General features: G+C 42.2%; 1 protein-coding gene across 40 annotated transcripts in view; it reads right to left on the bottom strand.

The window, feature by feature from the left end:
- LOC119973340 (mucin-2-like) overlaps window positions 1-26,110 on the bottom strand; it is a 136,164-nt gene that overhangs the window by 13,068 nt on the left and 96,986 nt on the right. For 26 of the 40 annotated variants that reach the window (XM_038811248.1, XM_038811253.1, XM_038811250.1 and 23 more), the window contains 21 exons: window positions 25,279-25,338; window positions 24,558-24,614; window positions 22,740-23,081; window positions 22,458-22,514; window positions 22,115-22,174; window positions 21,888-21,947; window positions 21,166-21,222; window positions 19,348-19,689; window positions 19,066-19,122; window positions 18,723-18,782; window positions 18,496-18,555; window positions 17,774-17,830; window positions 14,268-14,318; window positions 13,658-13,717; window positions 12,797-12,850; window positions 11,664-11,717; window positions 7,751-8,142; window positions 4,336-4,510; window positions 3,996-4,228; window positions 638-821; window positions 304-514 (listed from right to left, as the gene is read on the bottom strand). In XM_038811248.1, coding sequence (XP_038667176.1) covers window positions 304-514; window positions 638-821; window positions 3,996-4,228; window positions 4,336-4,510; window positions 7,751-8,142; window positions 11,664-11,717; window positions 12,797-12,850; window positions 13,658-13,717; window positions 14,268-14,318; window positions 17,774-17,830; window positions 18,496-18,555; window positions 18,723-18,782; window positions 19,066-19,122; window positions 19,348-19,689; window positions 21,166-21,222; window positions 21,888-21,947; window positions 22,115-22,174; window positions 22,458-22,514; window positions 22,740-23,081; window positions 24,558-24,614; window positions 25,279-25,338 — 2,683 coding nt within the window. Of the gene's footprint in view, window positions 1-303; window positions 515-637; window positions 822-3,995; window positions 4,229-4,335; window positions 4,511-7,750; window positions 8,143-11,663; window positions 11,718-12,796; window positions 12,851-13,657; window positions 13,718-14,267; window positions 14,319-15,079; window positions 15,164-15,330; window positions 15,391-15,673; window positions 15,731-15,955; window positions 16,298-17,773; window positions 17,831-18,495; window positions 18,556-18,722; window positions 18,783-19,065; window positions 19,123-19,347; window positions 19,690-21,165; window positions 21,223-21,887; window positions 21,948-22,114; window positions 22,175-22,457; window positions 22,515-22,739; window positions 23,082-24,557; window positions 24,615-25,278; window positions 25,339-26,110 lie in introns of those variants that run through there. The other 14 variants (XR_005462290.1, XM_038811230.1, XM_038811234.1 and 11 more) reach the window with 14 other exon arrangements.

Raw genomic sequence — 26,110 nt, 5'->3', positions numbered from 1 at the left:
CTGGCATTATCTGTTTTTATTTCAGATTTCCAGCGTCTGCAGTATTTTGCTTTTAAATATGTGTGATTAATTGAGGAGAATCCAGGGTAGTTAAGTAAGCACCCAAGGGAGAAAGGAATAAGAGAATGCAAATCGATAAATGTCGAGGCGCCATACGTGGAACATAACCACCAACATAAACCAGTTGGGTGATTGCTCTGTTTCTGTGCTCGAGACTCGATACAATTTGAGATAATTTAATACATTTATAGATTGTCTCTCAGAACATTATTTTGAAAAAAAAGGAGCAATGAGCGAGCTTACTTTTCTGCAATGATATCACATATTGTTTCCTCAGGTTTGCATGTTGGTGCAGGAGTAGTTGGGGTGCAAGGTACATCAGGAGGAGGTAACTGACAATAAGGCTTCTTGGGGTCATAAACTCTCCAGTCATATGCAGTTTGGGAGCAGCAATCCAGTGATTCAACTTTCCCATTCTTTCTTGTGCAGATAGATGGGCTGTGTGAGCAGGATCCTAAGATCAGAAAAAGAATTATGCAATGTGTTATGGTGTTATGTACCAAACAAGCTTATGCTACCAGCAAAATTATCAACATACAATTTTACGCATAACTGTGCAGATTCAGAGAGCACATACCACACTGGCCTTGGGTATTATCCAAGAAGAATTGTTCTGGCACTCTGATCCTAAAGGCATTCTGGAAAGCAGTGATACTTGTTCGAATATCAGGAATAGAAATGTATGTGATGATGCCCAGTTTAGTAATCTCAAATCCATTTGCGCTGTAGGGAAGACTTATTTCTTTTTTGTTGACAGTTAGCTGTGAAAGAAAATAATACAAATTTAGAAGAACTTTGCAAGCCACAAGAAAGAAAGACTATGTCGACATATATTAATGCAGTCCTATGTTTGGGTGGTCTTGTGGGACAGTGGGTAGTGTCCTGACTCTGAGCCAGAAACTCCAGGTTCAAGTCACAGCCCAGGACTTGATGGGCCAAGGAAACTGCATTCGTAACATGGCCAAACATTGAGTGTTGACTGACAAATCCTTCCAACGTACCAATGGCTGGCGGTAAGAGTGGGAGAGACTCCTGGTCAGCCACGCTGTGGAGTGGTAACCCTTAAGCTATAAGCCTCTGGCGACAGACTAGCGACCGGTTCCAAGAATGACTAGCTATGCAAACAGGCAAAAGTCTGCCTTCGTGCACCACTAGATGCGAGAAGAGAATTGGAATTGGAATATCCTGGGCGGGATTCTCCGTCCCACCAGATCCTTTCTCCGACGCAGTGCGCACCCACCGGCAATGGGATCTTCCATTCCTGCAGCCAGCCAATGGGGTTTGCCATTGTGGCCAGGCCACGCGTCGGGAAACTCGCAAGTGTGAATGCACTGCTCTCCACCCCCCCCCCCCCCCCCCCACCCCCCCAAGGTGGGTTTTCTGGCAGCAGATGCAGGGAGCTATTGGCCACTGGTGGGATCTTCAGTCCTGCTGAAGTATACGTTATTTTAGTGTGATGTATCTATTTGAACCAAGACCCCATTTATCTATTCCAGTCATTCCAGTGAATGCTAATGATCGCATGCTACTGGTTTAGCTCAGTTGGCTAGACAGCTGGTTGGTTTGCGATGCAGAGCAGTGCAGGTTCAATTCCCACACTGGTTGAATTATTCATGAAGGCCTTGCCTTCTCAACCTTGCCCCTCGCCTGTGATGTGGTGATCCTCAGGTTAAATCACGACCAGTCAGCTCGCCCCTCAAAGGCCTATGGTCATTTGGGACCATGGTGACTTTACTTTTTTTTTAAACCTTTACTATTTAAGGAAGGGCAATATATTCTCCGGTGTCCAGTCCAGCAGATAACCAATAGCAAATTAATCTTAAAAGGAAAGCAAATTACTGCTGATGCTGAATCTGAAACAAAACCAGAAAATGCTGGAAAATCTCAGCAGGTCTGACAGCATTTGTGGAGAAAGAAAGGAGCTGACGTTTCGAGCCTGGATGACTCTTTGTCAAAGTTAGAAAGAAGTGGAAATATGGTCAGATTTATACTGTTGAGGGGGGAGGCGCAGTCGTGGAGCAGTGGGGCTGGGTAGAGGGCCAGCGATTTGTGGAGATTGACAATGATGTTGTGGACAAAAAGACAAATAACTCTTCCTGTGCATAACACAGCTCCATGTTTGCCTGCATATTAGGAGCTACTTCACTTAATAAGTGAATGTAAAGAAAGAGCTTTGATAGGTTTCTGAAAAATGGGATATAAACTGAAGTTTTATTTCTTAAGGAACAGCTGAAGAACTTATCAGAAAGCTAGTTCATCATGGTTCAGACTGTCTTGGATAATATTTCATAGAAATATGAGAAATGTGAGTTTATGGAAATCCTCAGTGATTCCATTTGTTCTATCTGCAGCTGTGAAAATGTCAACAAACAACTATTCACTTTGGATGCTGGGCCTTTTTCGGGCACTGGATGATTCTTTCTGAAAGCATTAAATGACACTTGAGCATGGTTCCAAAGTCCTTGGTAGTCCACTGCTACCTTGTCCAAGTGATCGTTCTCGTTAATGATCCTGTCATTGCGTGTTTGAAAGCTATTTAACTCTAGGTGCATTACCGTTGTGTTCCAAAAGATCACACTGTAAACTATCAAACAGGTAACACGGATGGCAATCCACAGCAGGACTCTGGCTACCCATTTCCTTTCTGTAGGCCCAGCTATTCCCACCATCGGATTAACATGACAAGCAGATTTATGAATATCTGTTTTGTGTGACTGCAATTGGCTAGCCGCAATAGCTTTACCTATTAAGCTACTAAGGTGCTCTAAAGGGCCAGTTCACCTTCACCGATGAGATGATAAGTGCACCTTTCAAACAGCTTACTGCATATACTACTCCAGATAGCTTGCTGATTTATCCTCCAGAGACAGCTGAAAGGGCAATGTCAAATTTATTTCATTTATTTGTTTCTGGAAAGTAGTCACATCGGACTGGAAATGTTCACCAGAATTTTCCACCGTGGTGGGTCACTGTGAGCCAGCCAAAGGCCCATTGACTTTGGAGACTCCGGTAAATCCCACCAGCAGAGAGGACCAGAAGATCCCACTGGTTAACTCTATTTCCCTCTCCACGGATGCTCATTGAATTCCTACAGTGCAGAAGGAGGCCATTTGGCCCATCGCGTCTGCACTGACCTTCCGAAAGGGCACCCTAACTAGGCCCAGGCCTCCACCCTATCCCTGTAACCTCACCTAACATTTTGGAAAATAAGGGGGTATTTATTATGGCCAGTCCACCTAACCTGCACATCTTTGGACTGTGGGAGGAAACCAGATTACCCGGAAACCCACACAGACATGGGTAGAAAGTGCAAATACCCACAAATGAAACACCCTGCTTAAGCCCATGCCTCCACCCTATCCCCGTAACCCAGTAACCCCACCTAACCTTTTGAACATTGAGGGACAATTTAGCGTGGCCAATCCACCTAACCTGCACATGTTCGGACTGTGGGAGGAAACTGCAGCTCTCAGAGGAAACCCATGCAGATGGGGGAGAATGTGCAGATTCCACACAGTCACCTGAGGCTGGAATTGAACCAGGGTTCCTGACGCTCTGAGGCAGAAGTGGTATACTGTGCCACTGTGCCGCCCTACTGCCTGATCTGCTGTGTTTTCCCAGCATTTTCTGTTCTTATTTGAGATTTACAGCATCTGTAGTATTTTGTTTTAGATTTAATAGACAGGAGGCTGCATTCTCCGTTGCAAATCCGCCCTACTAACGCTGCTAGTGAGGATGGAGAATTTGGCCACACCATCTGCTGTTGACGGTGTTCTCTACCCCCGTCTCTTATCAATGTGATTATCCATTTAAGCCGAGAAACCATGGGTGGGGCTGCGCTGCCAGTGGAACCGGAGAATCCCACTGCCAGCAAACGGCCGGAGAATCTAATCAGTATCTATACATAATCATCAACAATACCGTAAGACACTTACCACATACTCATCCCCAGTTGAAATAGTTACATCAATTCCATTGTAAGATACAACTAACCCCTTTGGACAAGATTTTGGTATACTGGGCAAACAAAAATAATTGTCGACTAGAATTCTGAAATTGTACTTTGGGACTTTTTCTTCAACAAGAATATATGTGCAATTTTCAAAGAAATCATACTGCAGATCATCAAATGTACGATAATGTGGCTCTCCCCATACTTCACATTGACCTAAAAATTAGACAAAGATAGAATTTCAACACGGTGGTAAAGCAAGAATCTGCAGTTTTCCAAATGGGCATTTAACTTAAATTGTTGAACAGAGAAAAGATACTAACAATCACATTCCCATTTCTCACAACAGCCATTATTAGTTTGGACTTTCACAGGCTCTAAACCATTCCTGCATTTTGGTTTGCTTGGTAGTGACGGACACGTGATATTTTCCATCAGATAGGTATTTCCTCCCAAACAAGTAATTTTGGAGCAATGATGCTCCCAAGTTTCATGGCACTAGAAAGAAAAACAAAAATTCATTGTAAACTTCAGTTTAATTATCAAATACTGAAACTAATTATCCCTCCTTGTACTCCAATGAGCAACATTAGTAGTTTGTGCACAAGAGTAAAAAGCGACTTGATTGGATTCTATTGGTATTTTATTGTACAATCATCTTTATCTGGACTTGTTTGTTCTATGCAGTTTTAAACAAAATTATTGTGCTTGGAATAAATTATTTAGCTCAGCCTTTTCCTGCACTTTCAATCTTCCTAGTCAATTCATGTTTTATCTGCTCCTCCAACTGTTGTTTGCACCACAGTACTGCTTCTTATGCAAACTTGGATACTGCAGCCATTGCAGCCATTGCACACCAGCACCAGTTCAATCATGGGAATGTAATTTTAAGCATGAAGACCACAAACTTGCAAATCTTGTAGCACAGATGCATTAATTAAAAACAATTCTACTCTCCATCTGATGCGGACTGGATATAAATTGTAGAATTATATGGTCAAAGTGAAGGGGCAGGGCCAAGAGAGAGAGAGCTGCTCGATGGACTCAATGGCCTCCTTCTGCACTGTAAACGCTATGATTCTATGATACAGTGCAGAGGGAAGCCATTCGGCCCATCAGGTCTGCACCAGCCCTTGGAAAGGGCACCCTACTTAAGCCTACACCACCACTCTATCCCCATACCCCAGTAACCCGACTAAAGGGTATCTGAAACTGTGTACCAACAAAACTTCCTTTCTTAAGACTCCGCCTTTAATGCTGCCTTAATGACTGCTGTTGCCCCGAACCTCCTCTTCTAACTAGTTTGGCGCCCAATGGATCATCATCAAGTGCAACTGAAATGTGCAAGTGATAAATAATGGAGTGTTAAATGTAACATATTAGCAGACAGCAATATACTCCTGCCAACATTTTTTTTTAAATTTAGAGAACCCAATTCATTTTTTACAATTAAGGGGCAATTTTGCGTGGCCAATCCACCGATCCTGCACATCTTTGGGTTGTGGGGGTGAAACCCACGCAAACACAGGGAGAATGTGCAAACTCCACACGGACAGTGGCCCAGAGCCGGGATCGAACCTGGGACCTCAGCTTTGTGACGCAGCAGTGTTAACCACTGTGCCACCGTGCTGCCCTTACTCCCGCCAACATTATCACCAAACCTCCAGACAGGAAAACTGGGGCAATGATCCTTTCGGAAAATTGTTGGGGAGACGTCCTAGTTTGCAGTGCCTTCTGTTCCTCACCCCATCCTTTCACACAGCAGGGGCACAAATTGTGCAGCTCCAGCCTGTGATTCTCCAAGCTTTGATTGCAAAGTTTGGAAAAGGAGGGGCAGAGGATGTGCAATTTCCTGACATGTGCTCGAGGCACAAAAATGGTCTCCACCTAAATGTTGTTGAAATGACTGGCCCTTGGTCAATGCTAAACAGGTAAAGAAATAAATAGGAATTTTCCACTCAAGTGAATCTGAGGCATAAAAACACAGTCCTGACCCCAGCTGATCTTGTAGTCCTTAAGGCTGTGGGCATATCATAGGTGAGCTGGCTTCCATTGAGAAATATAGCTAGAGTGGGCACAGTTTAGAAGCACTTAGCTATTAAGTGTCAGATTGTTTTTGAGTTTTGGGGTTATTGGTTCAGTGCTCAATACATTTTGTTTTCTCAATTTCCTTCCTTATTCTGTTAGGAAGTGGTGGCTATGATCTTACAGGTGCTTCTAGTTTGGTGCCTTGTCGAAGCAGTTATTTCTGTCATATTTTTGTTATTGTTATTGTTTTGTTATTTGGGCTGGTTGAGCACTGGGCTAAATTACTGGCTTTTAAAGCAGACCAAGGCATGCCAACAGCACGGTTCAATTCCCGTACCAGCCTCCCCGAACTGGCGCTGGAATGTGGCGACTAGGGGCTTTTCACATTTGAAGCCTACTTGTGACAATAAGCGATTTTCCATTTCAATTTTCATATTGTCCTGTTCTTCTTGCATATAGTTCTAAGCTGCTTGTGGGCCCTCACCTCCATCTCATTGCCACTGTAGGGTGAGTTGTGTTATACATTGTGAATTGCACCAATTTTACCAATTTTCTTCATAATTCTCACTCTGTCCAAATGAAGGCTATCTTCCAACAAACCCGTAGGAAAACCTCATGTTCGGGTGCTATGCTGGAGCCCTTTGCTAACATTTCAGCTCTATCTGACTTTGGGTTCTGCCTGTTTTTTCCTGACTATGGTATATCCAGCAATAGTAAACTCACAGTTATGTTGCAACCCAAGTCACTTTCCTGCTTTAGCTATTAAATCACATTCCCGTATAATTGCTAATGCTTGTAATGCTCCAGTTTTATATTTAAGGCCACGTGTATTTATGTATACGAATCAATCCCGATTCTAATTTCTTTGGAACATGGATTTAAAAATTTTTTTTTTTTTAATTTAGAGTACCCAATTATTTTTTTCCAATTAAGGGACAATTTTTAGTGTGGCCAATCCACCTGCCCTGCACATCTTTGGGAGTGAAACCCACGCAGACACAGGGAGAATGTTAAAACTCCACACATTCAGTGACCCAGGGCCAGGATCGAACCTGGATCCTCAGCACTGTAGGCAGCAGTGCTAACCACTGAGCCACCGTGCCACCCCAGGATTTAAAAACAACATTCATGGGATGTGGCCCTTCAAATGAAATGAAAATCGCTTATTGTCACAAGTAGGCTTCAAATGAAGTTACTGTGAAAAGCCCCTAGTCGCCACATTCCGGCGCCTGTTCGGGGAGGCTGGTACGGGAATTGAACCGTGCTGCTGGCCTGCCTTGGTCTGCTTTCAAAGCCAGCGATTTAGCCCTGTGCTAAACCAGCCTTGGCTAAACCAGCCTCGCTGGCTAGGCCAGCGTTTATTGCTCATCACTAATTGCCCTTGAGAAAGTGGAGGTGAGATGCCTTCTTGAGCCGCCGCAGTCCCTGTGGATGGACATAGATTCTCTTTCCTGGTTTTCTGTCTTACTTCCTTTATTACTTTCCCCTCTTCTGACAGTATTTCTTTCTCTCTCGTCATTTCGGAATTTCTTTCCCTTTTCTAATCTTTTCTTTCTATTTATTTGAACAGTCTTCTGCTTCTGTGATAACAGCTATATAAATCTTCACAAGCCTAGGCTACCCCAAAACTCATTAAAACTGAAATTAAAAATGATTGCTTCCAATTCCATTTATTTTGAATTGTTAATACTGTCGCTATAAGAATCTTACTTTTCTCCGTGGCACTTGATTACAGTAGCATCCTGCTTCACTCGTCGTTGAGTTAATTGCTGTTGTTGGAGAAACTGTGCTTGGGGTTGTAAACGTTACAGGCTCACAGCAGACTCGGATTCTATAGTCCAAACACATGATGTTCTTCTGAGAAGCCTCTTCATCGAAAGTGCACATCAATCCTTTCTCCACATCGCAAGTGACATTGTCCTTCGATTCACCGATTGGGCGCTGTGGGAATTTCACTGCTTCACATTCAATCTGGCTTACTTTATGAGTGGCAATGGGACATTGCTTTTCGCGTATTGACTTCAGTAACTCAACATCATTTTTGTTGGAAATAGATGGCGTATTTTCATTGAGCCAGACAGACCAAACACCATTGCAAATCACTGTAAGACAAAATAAGATCAGATTAATAGATCTGTTCTCTGTTTTACCTCCAACTTCCCTCTTTATCCCTCCTGTCAACCTGCTTATCTCACTCAACAGTTCGAGATTATTTTGATAGCTTTCTATTTATATTCCAAGACAACAACATTAAAGGCACATTTTCGTTGACTTTCTTTCAAAAGTCAAAGAATATCGCAAAAGGGCGATATCGCAAAATGAGGAAAGGTTAATGAATAAAGACAGAATAAAAGAGACAGAAGCACACATGAATATAGGGCTGAATTTTAAGGGATGCTATTGTCCCCACACCCACCCTCTCCCTCTGCCCCCACCTCCACTAAAGAGGTTGGACGGTGAGAAGGCAGCCCACAATTCCATTGGCTGACTGCATCAATCTAACTCTAAGAACAGCATGAATTGCTTTTCGGCAAGAATCTTGCCTCTTTCTCGGGCGGTTGCCCCGCCTTACAGGGCTGCTAGCCAATTGGACGGATGTCACCTTTGTGATCCCAGAAGCGCAAGCCGGGAGTCACTGCTGGGATTACAGGCAGTCCCACCATTTTGAGCAGCCCAAGTAAGTCCTGGAGCTAGGTTCAAGAGGTCAGGGACAAATGTTAAAGCGGGGAATAACATTTTGGGCAAGAGGCTGATGGGGTCCACACATTCACCGTGGCAACAGTTCAATCAATCAGAGTTGACTTGCCAATCAAACAGCACCTTTTTCTCAAGCAGTACAAATTATTGTCCACTTTAAAGTTTGGCATTCATGCATCTGCCCTGATGAGTGCAAGAGGAAAAGCTTTGACAGCATGTCTCTTTTTCAGCAATATTCTTAATGTTTAAATGTTTTTATATTTTCAACCAATTCCAACCAAAAGTCAAATGCTGGAGCGATATTGCCTAAAAACCAAACTTGGGGAATGCACATTGGTGTGAAAATATTTGCTGGTGTATACTGAAAGGAAACTGGCATCAGTGACGATGCTAGACCCACTCCCGTTAGACCTCAAAAGCAAATGCTGAGCTCAATACCAGAGTCTTTTGCAGAAAGTCACAGTGTGTGCAAATCAGTGCATCAGAAGTTTAAACATGCTAGAAATGCCAAATTACAAAAGTCAGTACTTCTGTAAGGTCATCATGCACATTAAAAACGAAAGACTATAGGGCTGGATTCTCCCATACCCGGCAGGGTGGGGGGTCCCGGCGGGATGGAGTGGCGTGAACCATTCCGGCGTTGGGCCGCCCCAAAGGTGCAGATTTCTCTGCACCTTTAGGGGCCAGGCCCTCACCTTGAGGGGCTAGGCCCGCGCCGGAGTGGTTCCCGTCCCACTGGCTGACGTGGAAGGCCTTTGGCACCATGCCAGCCGGGGCCGAAGGGACATCGCCGGCCGGCAGAAGTCCGCGCGTGCACCGGAGCGTCAGCGGCTGCTGACGTCATCCGCGCGCATGCGCAGGGGAGGGGGTCACTTCTGCATCGGCCATCGCGAAGGCTATGGCCGACACGGAGGAAAAGAGTGCCCCCAAAGAGGGCCCCGATCGCACCCCCTGGGGCCAGATCGCCCCAGGACCCCGGAGCCCTCCCTCGCTGCCAGTCCCACTGGTAAGGCAGGTGGTTTGATTCACGCCGGCGGGAGAGGTATTACAGCAGCGGGACTTTGGCCCATTGCGGGCCGGAGAATCGGGGGGGGGGGAGGCGCCGATCGGCATGGCGCGATTCCCGCTCCCGCCGAATATCTGGTGCCGGAGCATTCGGCAGCCGGTGGGGGGTGGGATTCACGCCGACCCCCGGTGATTCTCCGACCTGGCGGGGTGGTCGGTGAATCCAGCCCTATATTTTTTTGCTGTGGACTTCGGGAGTTTTGGCCATTAGTTACCTCATGAAATTTAGAGTAACATTAACAATGTTGTTCTTGTGGTGACACAAACTCTGAGGGGAGAACTTTTCACAAAGCCATTCTTGTAATTCATCGTTTGCAGATTAAAAATACTGAACTTTTAAAATAATTCAGGAATGGGCTTCAGGTCTACGGGACAGGACAGAGGACTGGCATTGCCTTTGCCAAAGTCAATCAATTAAAACAAACTTGTACAAAAAAAACTTGTCTATACTGAACGAGAAAAAAAGTGTATTTGAGGAGCAGCATCACAAACTTGAGGTTACAGTCATGGCTAATAGGGAGCACCTAGCCTGTGACTGACCAAAATGGAGAAATATCATTTGGGAAGAGACCGAATTCATGGGGAGATTTAATCGCATAGGGAAAGCAAAATCTTTGGGGTACGTACCTCCAAACAAATCATCGTCATGACTCTCAAAGCTCCATCTGCCCCACATGAGGCAAAGCCTACAGATTGTGCAACGAACCTACCTGCCGTCCCAGGACACCTCAAACTAGAATGGAAGCAAGCTATCCTCAAAACTGAGGGACTATCTAATAGAGGAGAGGAAGATATTGAAACAAATCATAACTTACCAGTTGTAGTGCTGGCTGCAGACACAGTGGGACATCTGGATTCAAATGCCTTCAAGAATTCAATCACTTCCACCACAAAGAAAGGTCGACATGATTGAACTAATGGACTGACATTGACTAAAAGGTGCATTTGGGAACAGGGCACTGATGTGGACACTCATGCACACAGCATTTCTCTTTGTGACTGCCTCTGCTCTACCTTTATTCAAAGAGTACAATTTCATCCACGTCCCATTGGAAAATAAGATTGCAGTATCTACCCATGGTGAAGTGATGATTATCTAATCTGTACTGAAACAAAATCACTTGTTCCAGCAAAATACTTTGAATGCTGGTAATTTAATATAAAAACAGAAGGTGCTGAAAATACTGAGCATCTGTAGACAGACTTGCTGAAAATTTGCAGCACACTCTGTTTTTTTTAAATATTTAGGGTATCCAATTCTTTTATTCCAATTAATGATCAATTTAGCAGGGCCAATTCACCTACCCTGCACATATTTTTGAATTATGGGGGTGAGACCCACACAGACACGGGCAGAATGTGCAAGCTCCACACGGGCAGTGACTCGGGGCCGGGATCGAACCAGGGTCCTCAGCGCTGTGAGGCAGCAATGCTGACCACTGTGCCATTGTGCTGTCCCGCACTCTTTTTTTTTATTCACTTGTTTTCCTCGTCTTGCTGCTGTTTATCAAAAGAAACTGTTACTCATCCAGTGTGGAGCCAGTGGTGGACTCAGTTGTTATTGATTTTACTGTTGTGGTGACCACTTCTGAAGAAGAAGAACAATAATGTAAATCACTTCACCATAATGTAAACCTGTCATCTTTGAGCAGAAAACAATCGTATTGATCTTGGTGCAAAAGTGATGTTCACAAAACTAATTGATGATTCACATTTTGGTAAAATTTCACCCATTTCCATTGAAAAGTAAGTGTCGACAAGACTGAACGAATGGACCAACATTTCTTGAAACTTGCAAATGAGAAAAGTTTGACGGTGTGAACAGACTTGTTGGTGACAATTGAATGGAGATATCACTTACCTGTTGTAGTAGTTTTACCAGGTGTAGTACTTGTTTCCTGTGTTGGTGGCGCTGCTGATAAAGAAAGAACATTCAAAACCAGCAAATTCCAATTCCAAATCCTACAGTATTGAGAATTTTACAACTGGGATATATTCTTGATGTGAAACATAAACCTTGATAATGTGTGTGAGATTAATTATCATCTAAAGGAGAGCGAAGTGGGAAGGAGAGATCAAATTTACAGTTAAAACTTTCGAAACATTAAAGATTTGATAATCCTGGTTCGAAAAACTCAGAGGGGAGAACATTTGACAACACCATTCTTCAGTGTGAAAATGCCCTTGATTGCAGATTGAGAATACTGAACACTTCAAATAATCCCACCCCAAATGAATGGGTTTCAGACTAAAGGAACAAACTGAGGGAAGATCATTATCTGTGCCTGTTGATCAAGTTGCACTTGTAAGAGTATTTGAAAAGAATATCTGAGGCACAGTATAAAAAACATGAGTCTGAGGTTATGGTTTGCCGGGCAGCAGAGATTGACAAGCTCTTTTATGCTTCGTCAAATTGGACAATTTACAGCAGCCACCTCAAGGACAACAAGCACAGGTAGTGTCTTTGCAAGATCCTCCCAGTCTGGTGGCATGAGGAGCACTGTAACAGTAGCATCCTCTCCCAGGCCAACGTCTTTATCAGTAATGCAACACTTACATTTACCGAACTCTGCTGGGCAGCAGAAGACATATGTTTGCCTGTCACCAGGCTCCCAAGAAACTGCTCTACCCAGAACTTGGGTAGCAAGAAACCACAGGAGGATAGCGGAAACACTTCAGGGATGCCCTTAAAGCAATCCTGATGACAGTAAACATCCCCGTAGATTTACGGGAGCTTTTGATTTGTGAATGACCAAAATGGAGAAATGTCGCAGAAATAAAGTCAAGTCATTGGAACGAACGCTCAAACCTACAAGTCATCTATGCGACTCTCAATGCACCCATCTGCCCCGCACATCGAAGAATAGGCAGATTGTGCCATGGACTTATCTACGGTCTCAGAAATCCTTGAACTGAAATAGAAGCAAATTATCCTCGAAATCAGGGGACTATATAAAAGGGGAGCTGATGACATTGAACAAAAAACTCACTTACCAGTTGTAGAATGGGCTATAGACACAGTTGTTACTTTTGTTGTAGGTGTAACTTCTAAAGGAAAAGAAAACTATTCAAAACCATTGCCCTCTGACTGGAAATCCAGCTGTATTAATAGAGTTCCAGCATTAGGTTATTTAATTGACAATAAGGCATCGATTATGAGTAAAGTATTGACTACAGCTATTGGCGAGCTTACTTAACTTGGAAGATTATGGAGCAAAGTTAAACAGGAGAAAGACCAATCAACATTTACATGTTTGGTTTTGTTTCAAAAATATTCTTTTAAGGTACTGGGTGAAAGAAGAAAATTGAATAATATTAACAATCACTCTGTGCAGAGATTGGTTTGCTCAGTTGGCTGGACGGCTTGTTCGTGATGTGGAGTGCTGCCAATAGCACAGGTTTAATTTGCGTACAGATGAGGTTATTCATGAAGGCTCTGCCTTCTCAACCTTACCCCTCACTTAAGGTGTGGTGACCCTCATTTTAAATTACCACCAGTCAGCCCTGAAACGGGAGAGCAGTTTATGGTCCTCTGCGACTGTAGCGACATTTACATTTACTTCGTGGAACATCCTTGGGTAAGATATGTTAGAAAAACTACTGAAACAATGGTGACCAAGTAAATTTGTGGAGAGAACGCTGCATACAGAAACATAGAGAAACATTTTTCCTCATACGCAGATTCTGATCGAACCTCATCTGAATAGGTCCGTTATCAGCCAGTTCACTCTGGAAGTTATGGCCTAAATATCAACAAATATGAAGGAGTGTCCTTCCATTGTCTGAAAGTGGTTGAAAGAAAACAGATTATGCCACTGATCCGGTTACTGTATATTAAAAGAAGCCATCACTCACCCGGTGTGGAGATGGTAGTAGAGCCGGTTGTTGTTGGTGTCACTGTTGTAGTGGTCACTTCTGAAGAATAAGAAACAGTCAAATCTACTGCATTACAACATAAAAGTGTTCCACTGCAAGCTTTATTTTATTGGCTTTGCTACAAAATGATGTTTAATATAGAACATCTGGGTTCAGATGTGTTCAAATGTTCAACACTTACACCACAAAGAAAAGTCAACAAGACTGAACTAACGGACTGACATTTTTTACGTGGTAAATTTAAGAACAGTGCACTGGTGTGGATGTTTGTACACACAGTATTTCGCCACAGCTACCACCTCTGATGTACCTTAATTCAAAGAGTAAAAGATTCATCCATTTCCCATTTGAAAGTAAGGTCACAGTGACTAACCATGGGGAAGTGATGGTTATCTAATTTGTGTTGAAAGAAGGCATTTGTTTTACTAAGGGAAAGGCGATATATATGTGGATATTGGAAATCTGATGTAAAAACAGAAGTTGCTGAAAATACTGAGCAGGTGTTGCCAGACTTCCTATTTTATTTCACTTGTTTCTTCACGCTCTTGCTGTTTTGCAAAATAAGCTGTTTCCTCAGTGTTGCACTTACCTGCTGTAGTTTTGCCAGGCGTAGTACCTGTTTCCTGTGTTGTTGGTGGCACTGCAACAAAGAAATAACATTCAAAACCAGCAAATTTACAAGTTGTTGAAACATTAACAATTTAATTCTTCCAATTAGGAAAACCGCTGAGGAGATTATTTTTCCCAACAACGTTTATGAGATTGTGCAAGTGCCATTAGTTGCAGATTGAGAATGCTGAATTTTTCAACAATCCCAGCCCAAAGGAATAGCCTGTTGGCAACAGGACACGATGAGCATTGTCTGTACCTATTTAGATCAAGTTTGCTGTTTGAAAAGAATATATCTTTTTATAAATGTGGAGCACCCAATTTGGCGCAATTTAGCATGGCCAATTCACCTATCCTTCACATCTTTTGGGTTGTGGGGGCGAAACCCACACAAACACAGGGAGAATGTGCAAACTCCACATGGAGACATCCAGGATCGAACTTGAGACCTTGCAGCTGTGAGGCAGCAGCACTAACCACTGCGCTACCGTGCTGCCTTTGCAAAGATTATTGAACGCCCAGTATGTGAAATGTGACGATAAAGACAAGGTTTACCAGGCAGCAGTGTCTGACTGTCATATGATTCGTCAATTTGGATCATTTACAGCAGCTACCTCAAAGGAATAATTTTACTCATGTGCAGTGTCTGATTGAGCTTCATTTGTAAATCCATTTATCAACCAGTTCACTCTGATTGCTATTGACTAAATATCAATAAGTATGAGTTAGTTTCCTCCCACTGTCTGAAATTTGTTGAAATAAAACAGTTTGTGTCACTGGTTTGGTTACTGTAAATTGAAAGAAGCAATCATTTACCCGGAGTGGAGATGGTAGTAGAGCTGGTTGTTGTTGGTGTCACTGTTGTAGTGATCACTTCTGAAGAATAAGAAACACAATCAAATCTGATGCAGTACAACACAAAAGCAAATAGTGTTCCACTGCACAATTGATTTCATTGGACGTTGCTGCAAAATGATGTCAAAATAGAACATCCACTTGTTTCCTGACTTTGTTGCTATTTATCAAAAGAAGCTGTTACTCACCCGGTGTGATGCCAGGAGTGGTCCCAGTTGTAGATGGTTTCACAGATGTGGTGACTCCTTCTGAAGAAGCAGAACAATAATGAAAATCACCCTCACAATGTAGGCACCATTATACTGTGATAGAGTTTGATCCTAAAACAATCGCAATGATCTTGGTGCAAAAGTGATGTGCACAAAACTAATTTATGATTCAAATTTTGGTAAATTGTCACCCATTTCCATTGAAAAGTAAGTGTGGACAAGACTGAACGAATGGACCAACATTTCTTGAAACCAGCAAATGAGAGAAGCTCGCCGATGTGAACAGACTTGTTGGAGAATATTGAAAGGAGGCATCACTTACCTGTTGTAGTAGTTTTACCAGGTGTAGTACGTGTTTCCTGTGTTGTTGATGGCACTGCTGACAAAGAAAGAACATTCAAAACCAACAAACTCCAATTCCAAATCCTACAGTATTGAGAAATTTACAACTGGGTTACATTATTGACATGAAGGCACCATTTCGAGGAAATAGGTGACTACAGCTGCACTGTAGCAATTATGATTTCTTCATTTGCTTTATTTTGTTCATCGGTGTGATTTAAGCAGAAGATATATTTGCCTCGTTGATACATTTCTCACTTACCAGACGTCGATGTTGTTCTGCTGGATGTTGTGGTCACTGGTGTTACTGGCTCACAGCAAACGCGAACTTGGTAATCATAACAAATCCTTTTCTGCTCCAATGCAGTTCCGGAGACGACACAGGTGAGCCCTTTGTCTTTGTCGCAAGTCACATTGTCCTGTGAATCACTAAAGGGTCTCTCAGGTTGATCAACAAATTGACACTGAATGTTGGTGATTACTTCAGAAGTATAGTTACAGTATTTAGTATCTTTGGGATCCAACAATTCCGAATCACCGGGGCTGTCCACAGAAGGTGTGTTTTCATTGAACCAGGGTGACCAGTAGCCAAGGCATACAACCTCTGTCAGGGAAAAGGAGAAATGTAGGAGAACATATCAGACACTCATGAACAAGCCACAAATGGGAACTTTAAATGTGAGATCAACAAGACAAAAATTGAGAAGCAACAATTATAATTTTCATGATAACAAACTAATTTTAATGACATCAGCACCATATCAAGGGAAAAACTTTGACAATATTTGGAAATCATTTTAATGGCATTGAAATGTCTGCTGCCTGTGACATCAGCATGAAGAACATGTTGTGTTTTTAACACGGTGGTAAATTGTAATAAAAATGTGTGTGAGAATAAATAGCAACAAAGAAGACTGAAGTGGGAAGAAGGGACCAGATTTACAATTAAAGTTGTTGAAACATTAACAATTTAATTCTTCCAATTAGGAAAACCGCTGAGGAGATTATTTTTCCCAACAACGTTTTTGAGATTGTGCAAGTGCCATTAGTTGCAGATTGAGAATGCTGAATTTTTCAACAATCCCAGCCCAAAGGAATAGCCTGTTGGCAACAGGACACGACGAGCATTGTCTGTACCTATTTAGATCAAATTTGCTGTTTGAAAAGAATATATCTTTTTATAAATGTGGAGCACCCAATTTGGCGCAATTTAGCATGGCCAATTCACCTATCCTTCACATCTTTTGGGTTGTGGGGGCGAAACCCACACAAACACAGGGAGAATGTGCAAACTCCACATGGAGACATCCAGGATCGAACTTGGGACCTTGCAGCCGTGAGGCAGCAGCACTAACCACTGCGCTACCGTGCTGCCTTTGCAAAGATTATTGAACGCCCAGTATGTGAAATGTGACGATAAAGACAAGGTTTACCAGGCAGCAGTGTCTGACTGTCATATGATTCGTCAATTTGGATCATTTACAGCAGCTACCTCAAAGCACTGACGAATTACTACAAGGGTTGTGTTTGCAAAGCCTTTCCAATGTGGCGGCAAGAAAGGTGCTCACACAGCAGAATCCTCTCCCAAGCCAACATGTTCAGCTCTGAGGCAACAATTACACGTAACGAGCACCTACTGGGTCAGTAATATATTTCTTGACCTGACACGTGGCTCGAAAAGCAACTGCCCGACCCAGAACTCGGTTGTAGCAGGAAACCCCCAGGAGGACAGCTGAAACATTTCAGGGATTTCCTCAGACTATTCCAAATGACCTTAAATATCCCTGTCGATTCATGAGACGTCTTGGCCTCACATTTACCAAAATGGATAACATATGGACTATCTTTATCGCAGAGACAGATTTGAGTTATCAGAAGCAGCGCACAAACTTCCAAACAAGTAATCTGCGTGTTTCTCGAAGCAACATCTGACCTGTATGTCACAAAATGTGCAGATGGTGCATTGGACTTTTCTGCCATTCCAGAATTCCTCAAACTGGAAGAGAAGCAAGTCATCTTTGAACACGAGGGAACGTCTAAAATGTGACAGGAAGATACTGAAAAACAAATCCTCACTCACCAGTTGTAGAACCGGCCGTGGGCCCAGTTGTTGTTACTTTTGTTACAGATGTCCGTTCTAAAGGAAAAGAAAAATATTCAAAACCATTGCACTTTGACTTAAAATTGATCACTATTAACAGAATTACAGCTTTAGGTTATTGAACTGACAATAAGACAACAAGACTAAAGAAAGTATTGACCAGATCTACTGACAAGCTTATAATTATATTGGAGTACAATGGAGAAAAGTTAGCAGTAGAAATGCAAATCAAATTTGCACATTTGGTCTCGGTTCCAAAAGACAATTTTAAGTTATTGGGTGAAAGAAGATAATGCAAGAATATAAAAAATCAAACTATGCTCAGAGGGAACATGTTTCGCAAAGGTATCTCTCGGAAACTACTGAATTTGAAAAATATCGTGCAGATCAGCATCAAACGACAATGAACAATTCCCAATTTATTCAAATGCCAGGCTTCGGTTTTGGAAAAGGTTCAGAAAACAATGGTAAGAAAGTAAAGACAGTGCATACAGAAATATGGAGAGGAATAATTTTACTCATGTGCAGTGTCTGATTGAGCTTCATTTGTAAATCCATTTATCAACCAGTTCACTCTGATTGCTATTGACTAAATATCAATAAGTATGAGTTAGTTTCCTCCCACTGTCTGAAATTTGTTGAAATAAAACAGTTTGTGTCACTGGTTTGGTTACTGTAAATTGAAAGAAGCAATCATTTACCCGGAGTGGAGATGGTAGTAGAGCTGGTTGTTGTTGGTGTCACTGTTGTAGTGATCACTTCTGAAGAATAAGAAACACAATCAAATCTGATGCAGTACAACACAAAAGCAAATAGTGTTCCACTGCACAATTGATTTCATTGGACGTTGCTGCAAAATGATGTCAAAATAGAACATCCACTTGTTTCCTGACTTTGTTGCTATTTATCAAAAGAAGCTGTTACTCACCCGGTGTGATGCCAGGAGTGGTCCCAGTTGTAGATGGTTTCACAGATGTGGTGACTCCTTCTGAAGAAGCAGAACAATAATGAAAATCACCCTCACAATGTAGGCACCATTATACTGTGATAGAGTTTGATCCTAAAACAATCGCAATGATCTTGGTGCAAAAGTGATGTGCACAAAACTAATTTATGATTCAAATTTTGGTAAATTGTCACCCATTTCCATTGAAAAGTAAGTGTGGACAAGACTGAACGAATGGACCAACATTTCTTGAAACCAGCAAATGAGAGAAGCTCGCCGATGTGAACAGACTTGTTGGAGAATATTGAAAGGAGGCATCACTTACCTGTTGTAGTAGTTTTACCAGGTGTAGTACGTGTTTCCTGTGTTGTTGATGGCACTGCTGACAAAGAAAGAACATTCAAAACCAACAAACTCCAATTCCAAATCCTACAGTATTGAGAAATTTACAACTGGGTTACATTATTGACATGAAGGCACCATTTCGAGGAAATAGGTGACTACAGCTGCACTGTAGCAATTATGATTTCTTCATTTGCTTTATTTTGTTCATCGGTGTGATTTAAGCAGAAGATATATTTGCCTCGTTGATACATTTCTCACTTACCAGACGTCGATGTTGTTCTGCTGGATGTTGTGGTCACTGGTGTTACTGGCTCACAGCAAACGCGAACTTGGTAATCATAACAAATCCTTTTCTGCTCCAATGCAGTTCCGGAGACGACACAGGTGAGCCCTTTGTCTTTGTCGCAAGTCACATTGTCCTGTGAATCACTAAAGGGTCTCTCAGGTTGATCAACAAATTGACACTGAATGTTGGTGATTACTTCAGAAGTATAGTTACAGTATTTAGTATCTTTGGGATCCAACAATTCCGAATCACCGGGGCTGTCCACAGAAGGTGTGTTTTCATTGAACCAGGGTGACCAGTAGCCAAGGCATACAACCTCTGTCAGGGAAAAGGAGAAATGTAGGAGAACATATCAGACACTCATGAACAAGCCACAAATGGGAACTTTAAATGTGAGATCAACAAGACAAAAATTGAGAAGCAACAATTATAATTTTCATGATAACAAACTAATTTTAATGACATCAGCACCATATCAAGGGAAAAACTTTGACAATATTTGGAAATCATTTTAATGGCATTGAAATGTCTGCTGCCTGTGACATCAGCATGAAGAACATGTTGTGTTTTTAACACGGTGGTAAATTGTAATAAAAATGTGTGTGAGAATAAATAGCAACAAAGAAGACTGAAGTGGGAAGAAGGGACCAGATTTACAATTAAAGTTGTTGAAACATTAACAATTTAATTCTTCCAATTAGGAAAACCGCTGAGGAGATTATTTTTCCCAACAACGTTTTTGAGATTGTGCAAGTGCCATTAGTTGCAGATTGAGAATGCTGAATTTTTCAACAATCCCAGCCCAAAGGAATAGCCTGTTGGCAACAGGACACGACGAGCATTGTCTGTACCTATTTAGATCAAATTTGCTGTTTGAAAAGAATATATCTTTTTATAAATGTGGAGCACCCAATTTGGCGCAATTTAGCATGGCCAATTCACCTATCCTTCACATCTTTTGGGTTGTGGGGGCGAATCCCACACAAACACAGGGAGAATGTGCAAACTCCACATGGAGACATCCAGGATCGAACTTGGGACCTTGCAGCCGTGAGGCAGCAGCACTAACCACTGCGCTACCGTGCTGCCTTTGCAAAGATTATTGAACGCCCAGTATGTGAAATGTGACGATAAAGACAAGGTTTACCAGGCAGCAGTGTCTGACTGTCATATGATTCGTCAATTTGGATCATTTACAGCAGCTACCTCAAAGCACTGACGAATTACTACAAGGGTTGTGTTTGCAAAGCCTTTCCAATGTGGCGGCAAGAAAGGTGCTCACACAGCAGAATCCTCTCCCAAGCCAACATGTTCAGCTCTGAGGCAACAATTACACGTAACGAGCACCTACTGGGTCAGTAATATATTTCTTGACCTGACACGTGGCTCGAAAAGCAACTGCCCGACCCAGAACTCGGTTGTAGCAGGAAACCCCCAGGAGGACAGCTGAAACATTTCAGGGATTTCCTCAGACTATTCCAAATGACCTTAAATATCCCTGTCGATTCATGAGACGTCTTGGCCTCACATTTACCAAAATGGATAACATATGGACTATCTTTATCGCAGAGACAGATTTGAGTTATCAGAAGCAGCGCACAAACTTCCAAACAAGTAATCTGCGTGTTTCTCGAAGCAACATCTGACCTGTATGTCACAAAATGTGCAGATGGTGCATTGGACTTTTCTGCCATTCCAGAATTCCTCAAACTGGAAGAGAAGCAAGTCATCTTTGAACACGAGGGAACGTCTAAAATGTGACAGGAAGATACTGAAAAACAAATCCTCACTCACCAGTTGTAGAACCGGCCGTGGGCCCAGTTGTTGTTACTTTTGTTACAGATGTCCGTTCTAAAGGAAAAGAAAAATATTCAAAACCATTGCACTTTGACTTAAAATTGATCACTATTAACAGAATTACAGCTTTAGGTTATTGAACTGACAATAAGACAACAAGACTAAAGAAAGTATTGACCAGATCTACTGACAAGCTTATAATTATATTGGAGTACAATGGAGAAAAGTTAGCAGTAGAAATGCAAATCAAATTTGCACATTTGGTCTCGGTTCCAAAAGACAATTTTAAGTTATTGGGTGAAAGAAGATAATGCAAGAATATAAAAAATCAAACTATGCTCAGAGGGAACATGTTTCGCAAAGGTATCTCTCGGAAACTACTGAATTTGAAAAATATCGTGCAGATCAGCATCAAACGACAATGAACAATTCCCAATTTATTCAAATGCCAGGCTTCGGTTTTGGAAAAGGTTCAGAAAACAATGGTAAGAAAGTAAAGACAGTGCATACAGAAATATGGAGAGGAATAATTTTACTCATGTGCAGTGTCTGATTGAGCTTCATTTGTAAATCCATTTATCAACCAGTTCACTCTGATTGCTATTGACTAAATATCAATAAGTATGAGTTAGTTTCCTCCCACTGTCTGAAATTTGTTGAAATAAAACAGTTTGTGTCACTGGTTTGGTTACTGTAAATTGAAAGAAGCAATCATTTACCCGGAGTGGAGATGGTAGTAGAGCTGGTTGTTGTTGGTGTCACTGTTGTAGTGATCACTTCTGAAGAATAAGAAACACAATCAAATCTGATGCAGTACAACACAAAAGCAAATAGTGTTCCACTGCACAATTGATTTCATTGGACGTTGCTGCAAAATGATGTCAAAATAGAACATCCACTTGTTTCCTGACTTTGTTGCTATTTATCAAAAGAAGCTGTTACTCACCCGGTGTGATGCCAGGAGTGGTCCCAGTTGTAGATGGTTTCACAGATGTGGTGACTCCTTCTGAAGAAGCAGAACAATAATGAAAATCACCCTCACAATGTAGGCACCATTATACTGTGATAGAGTTTGATCCTAAAACAATCGCAATGATCTTGGTGCAAAAGTGATGTGCACAAAACTAATTTATGATTCAAATTTTGGTAAATTGTCACCCATTTCCATTGAAAAGTAAGTGTGGACAAGACTGAACGAATGGACCAACATTTCTTGAAACCAGCAAATGAGAGAAGCTCGCCGATGTGAACAGACTTGTTGGAGAATATTGAAAGGAGGCATCACTTACCTGTTGTAGTAGTTTTACCAGGTGTAGTACGTGTTTCCTGTGTTGTTGATGGCACTGCTGACAAAGAAAGAACATTCAAAACCAACAAACTCCAATTCCAAATCCTACAGTATTGAGAAATTTACAACTGGGTTACATTATTGACATGAAGGCACCATTTCGAGGAAATAGGTGACTACAGCTGCACTGTAGCAATTATGATTTCTTCATTTGCTTTATTTTGTTCATCGGTGTGATTTAAGCAGAAGATATATTTGCCTCGTTGATACATTTCTCACTTACCAGACGTCGATGTTGTTCTGCTGGATGTTGTGGTCACTGGTGTTACTGGCTCACAGCAAACGCGAACTTGGTAATCATAACAAATCCTTTTCTGCTCCAATGCAGTTCCGGAGACGACACAGGTGAGCCCTTTGTCTTTGTCGCAAGTCACATTGTCCTGTGAATCACTAAAGGGTCTCTCAGGTTGATCAACAAATTGACACTGAATGTTGGTGATTACTTCAGAAGTATAGTTACAGTATTTAGTATCTTTGGGATCCAACAATTCCGAATCACCGGGGCTGTCCACAGAAGGTGTGTTTTCATTGAACCAGGGTGACCAGTAGCCAAGGCATACAACCTCTGTCAGGGAAAAGGAGAAATGTAGGAGAACATATCAGACACTCATGAACAAGCCACAAATGGGAACTTTAAATGTGAGATCAACAAGACAAAAATTGAGAAGCAACAATTATAATTTTCATGATAACAAACTAATTTTAATGACATCAGCACCATATCAAGGGAAAAACTTTGACAATATTTGGAAATCATTTTAATGGCATTGAAATGTCTGCTGCCTGTGACATCAGCATGAAGAACATGTTGTGTTTTTAACACGGTGGTAAATTGTAATAAAAATGTGTGTGAGAATAAATAGCAACAAAGAAGACTGAAGTGGGAAGAAGGGACCAGATTTACAATTAAAGTTGTTGAAACATTAACAATTTAATTCTTCCAATTAGGAAAACCGCTGAGGAGATTATTTTTCCCAACAACGTTTTTGAGATTGTGCAAGTGCCATTAGTTGCAGATTGAGAATGCTGAATTTTTCAACAATCCCAGCCCAAAGGAATAGCCTGTTGGCAACAGGACACGACGAGCATTGTCTGTACCTATTTAGATCAAATTTGCTGTTTGAAAAGAATATATCTTTTTATAAATGTGGAGCACCCAATTTGGCGCAATTTAGCATGGCCAATTCACCTATCCTTCACATCTTTTGGGTTGTGGGGGCGAATCCCACACAAACACAGGGAGAATGTGCAAACTCCACATGGAGACATCCAGGATCGAACTTGGGACCTTGCAGCCGTGAGGCAGCAGCACTAACCACTGCGCTACCGTGCTGCCTTTGCAAAGATTATTGAACGCCCAGTATGTGAAATGTGACGATAAAGACAAGGTTTACCAGGCAGCAGTGTCTGACTGTCATATGATTCGTCAATTTGGATCATTTACAGCAGCTACCTCAAAGCACTGACGAATTACTACAAGGGTTGTGTTTGCAAAGCCTTTCCAATGTGGCGGCAAGAAAGGTGCTCACACAGCAGAATCCTCTCCCAAGCCAACATGTTCAGCTCTGAGGCAACAATTACACGTAACGAGCACCTACTGGGTCAGTAATATATTTCTTGACCTGACACGTGGCTCGAAAAGCAACTGCCCGACCCAGAACTCGGTTGTAGCAGGAAACCCCCAGGAGGACAGCTGAAACATTTCAGGGATTTCCTCAGACTATTCCAAATGACCTTAAATATCCCTGTCGATTCATGAGACGTCTTGGCCTCACATTTACCAAAATGGATAACATATGGACTATCTTTATCGCAGAGACAGATTTGAGTTATCAGAAGCAGCGCACAAACTTCCAAACAAGTAATCTGCGTGTTTCTCGAAGCAACATCTGACCTGTATGTCACAAAATGTGCAGATGGTGCATTGGACTTTTCTGCCATTCCAGAATTCCTCAAACTGGAAGAGAAGCAAGTCATCTTTGAACACGAGGGAACGTCTAAAATGTGACAGGAAGATACTGAAAAACAAATCCTCACTCACCAGTTGTAGAACCGGCCGTGGGCCCAGTTGTTGTTACTTTTGTTACAGATGTCCGTTCTAAAGGAAAAGAAAAATATTCAAAACCATTGCACTTTGACTTAAAATTGATCACTATTAACAGAATTACAGCTTTAGGTTATTGAACTGACAATAAGACAACAAGACTAAAGAAAGTATTGACCAGATCTACTGACAAGCTTATAATTATATTGGAGTACAATGGAGAAAAGTTAGCAGTAGAAATGCAAATCAAATTTGCACATTTGGTCTCGGTTCCAAAGACAATTTTAAGTTATTGGGTGAAAGAAGATAATGCAAGAATATAAAAAATCAAACTATGCTCAGAGGGAACATGTTTCGCAAAGGTATCTCTCGGAAACTACTGAATTTGAAAAATATCGTGCAGATCAGCATCAAACGACAATGAACAATTCCCAATTTATTCAAATGCCAGGCTTCGGTTTTGGAAAAGGTTCAGAAAACAATGGTAAGAAAGTAAAGACAGTGCATACAGAAATATGGAGAGGAATAATTTTACTCATGTGCAGTGTCTGATTGAGCTTCATTTGTAAATCCATTTATCAACCAGTTCACTCTGATTGCTATTGACTAAATATCAATAAGTATGAGTTAGTTTCCTCCCACTGTCTGAAATTTGTTGAAATAAAACAGTTTGTGTCACTGGTTTGGTTACTGTAAATTGAAAGAAGCAATCATTTACCCGGAGTGGAGATGGTAGTAGAGCTGGTTGTTGTTGGTGTCACTGTTGTAGTGATCACTTCTGAAGAATAAGAAACACAATCAAATCTGATGCAGTACAACACAAAAGCAAATAGTGTTCCACTGCACAATTGATTTCATTGGACGTTGCTGCAAAATGATGTCAAAATAGAACATCCACGACTTCCGGTGGCGGCGATGTCCGAGTGAGCCGCACATTCGGTGGGCTCTCACTCCGGCCGGCTGGAACAGCTGTTTCCCCGCGATAGCGGGACTACGGAGGCGGCAGAAAGGCTGCCTGGAACAGAGGAGGAGAGCGGGCTGCAGAGGATGTAAGTGTGGAGGCCAGCAGGTGAGGAAGAAGGAGAGAGAGAGAGAAGGAGGAAGCTGACCTGCAGGTTAAGATGGCGGACCCACGGACCTTCCTTCCTCCAGGACAAAGGGAAAAAGAAAAAGTTTGGAGTTGCTGAGGAGGGACAGCTTGGACCCACTTCAGATGCCCAAGAGGTCAAATTGAAGGAGCTGGGCGAAGGAAAGCGGCAGCGGAGGCGCTGAGGAGCGGGCTGCGGCATATGGAACAGCGGGATTCCAGAAAGCAGAAGAAGAAGGAGAAAAAGGGACAGAGACAAGGACCGGAAGAAAATTACCTGGGACCTAAGATGGCGGACACACGGAACCCGGACTCAGCAATCCAGCTGGCGCTGGATAACATGCTCCAGGTAATGAAGTCCAGTTTTGAAGCGCTGAAGCGGGACAGCTTGGACCCAATCCAGAAAGCGGTGGATCAGCTGAACCAGAGGATGGACGCCCAGGATGTTAAAGTTAAGGAGCTG

This window comes from Scyliorhinus canicula, chromosome 11, assembly GCF_902713615.1.
Source record: "Scyliorhinus canicula chromosome 11, sScyCan1.1, whole genome shotgun sequence".
Classification (NCBI taxonomy): domain Eukaryota; kingdom Metazoa; phylum Chordata; class Chondrichthyes; order Carcharhiniformes; family Scyliorhinidae; genus Scyliorhinus; species Scyliorhinus canicula.
The sequence above is the reverse complement of the archived record's forward strand: the minus strand, read 5'-3'. Positions and strand labels throughout refer to the sequence as shown.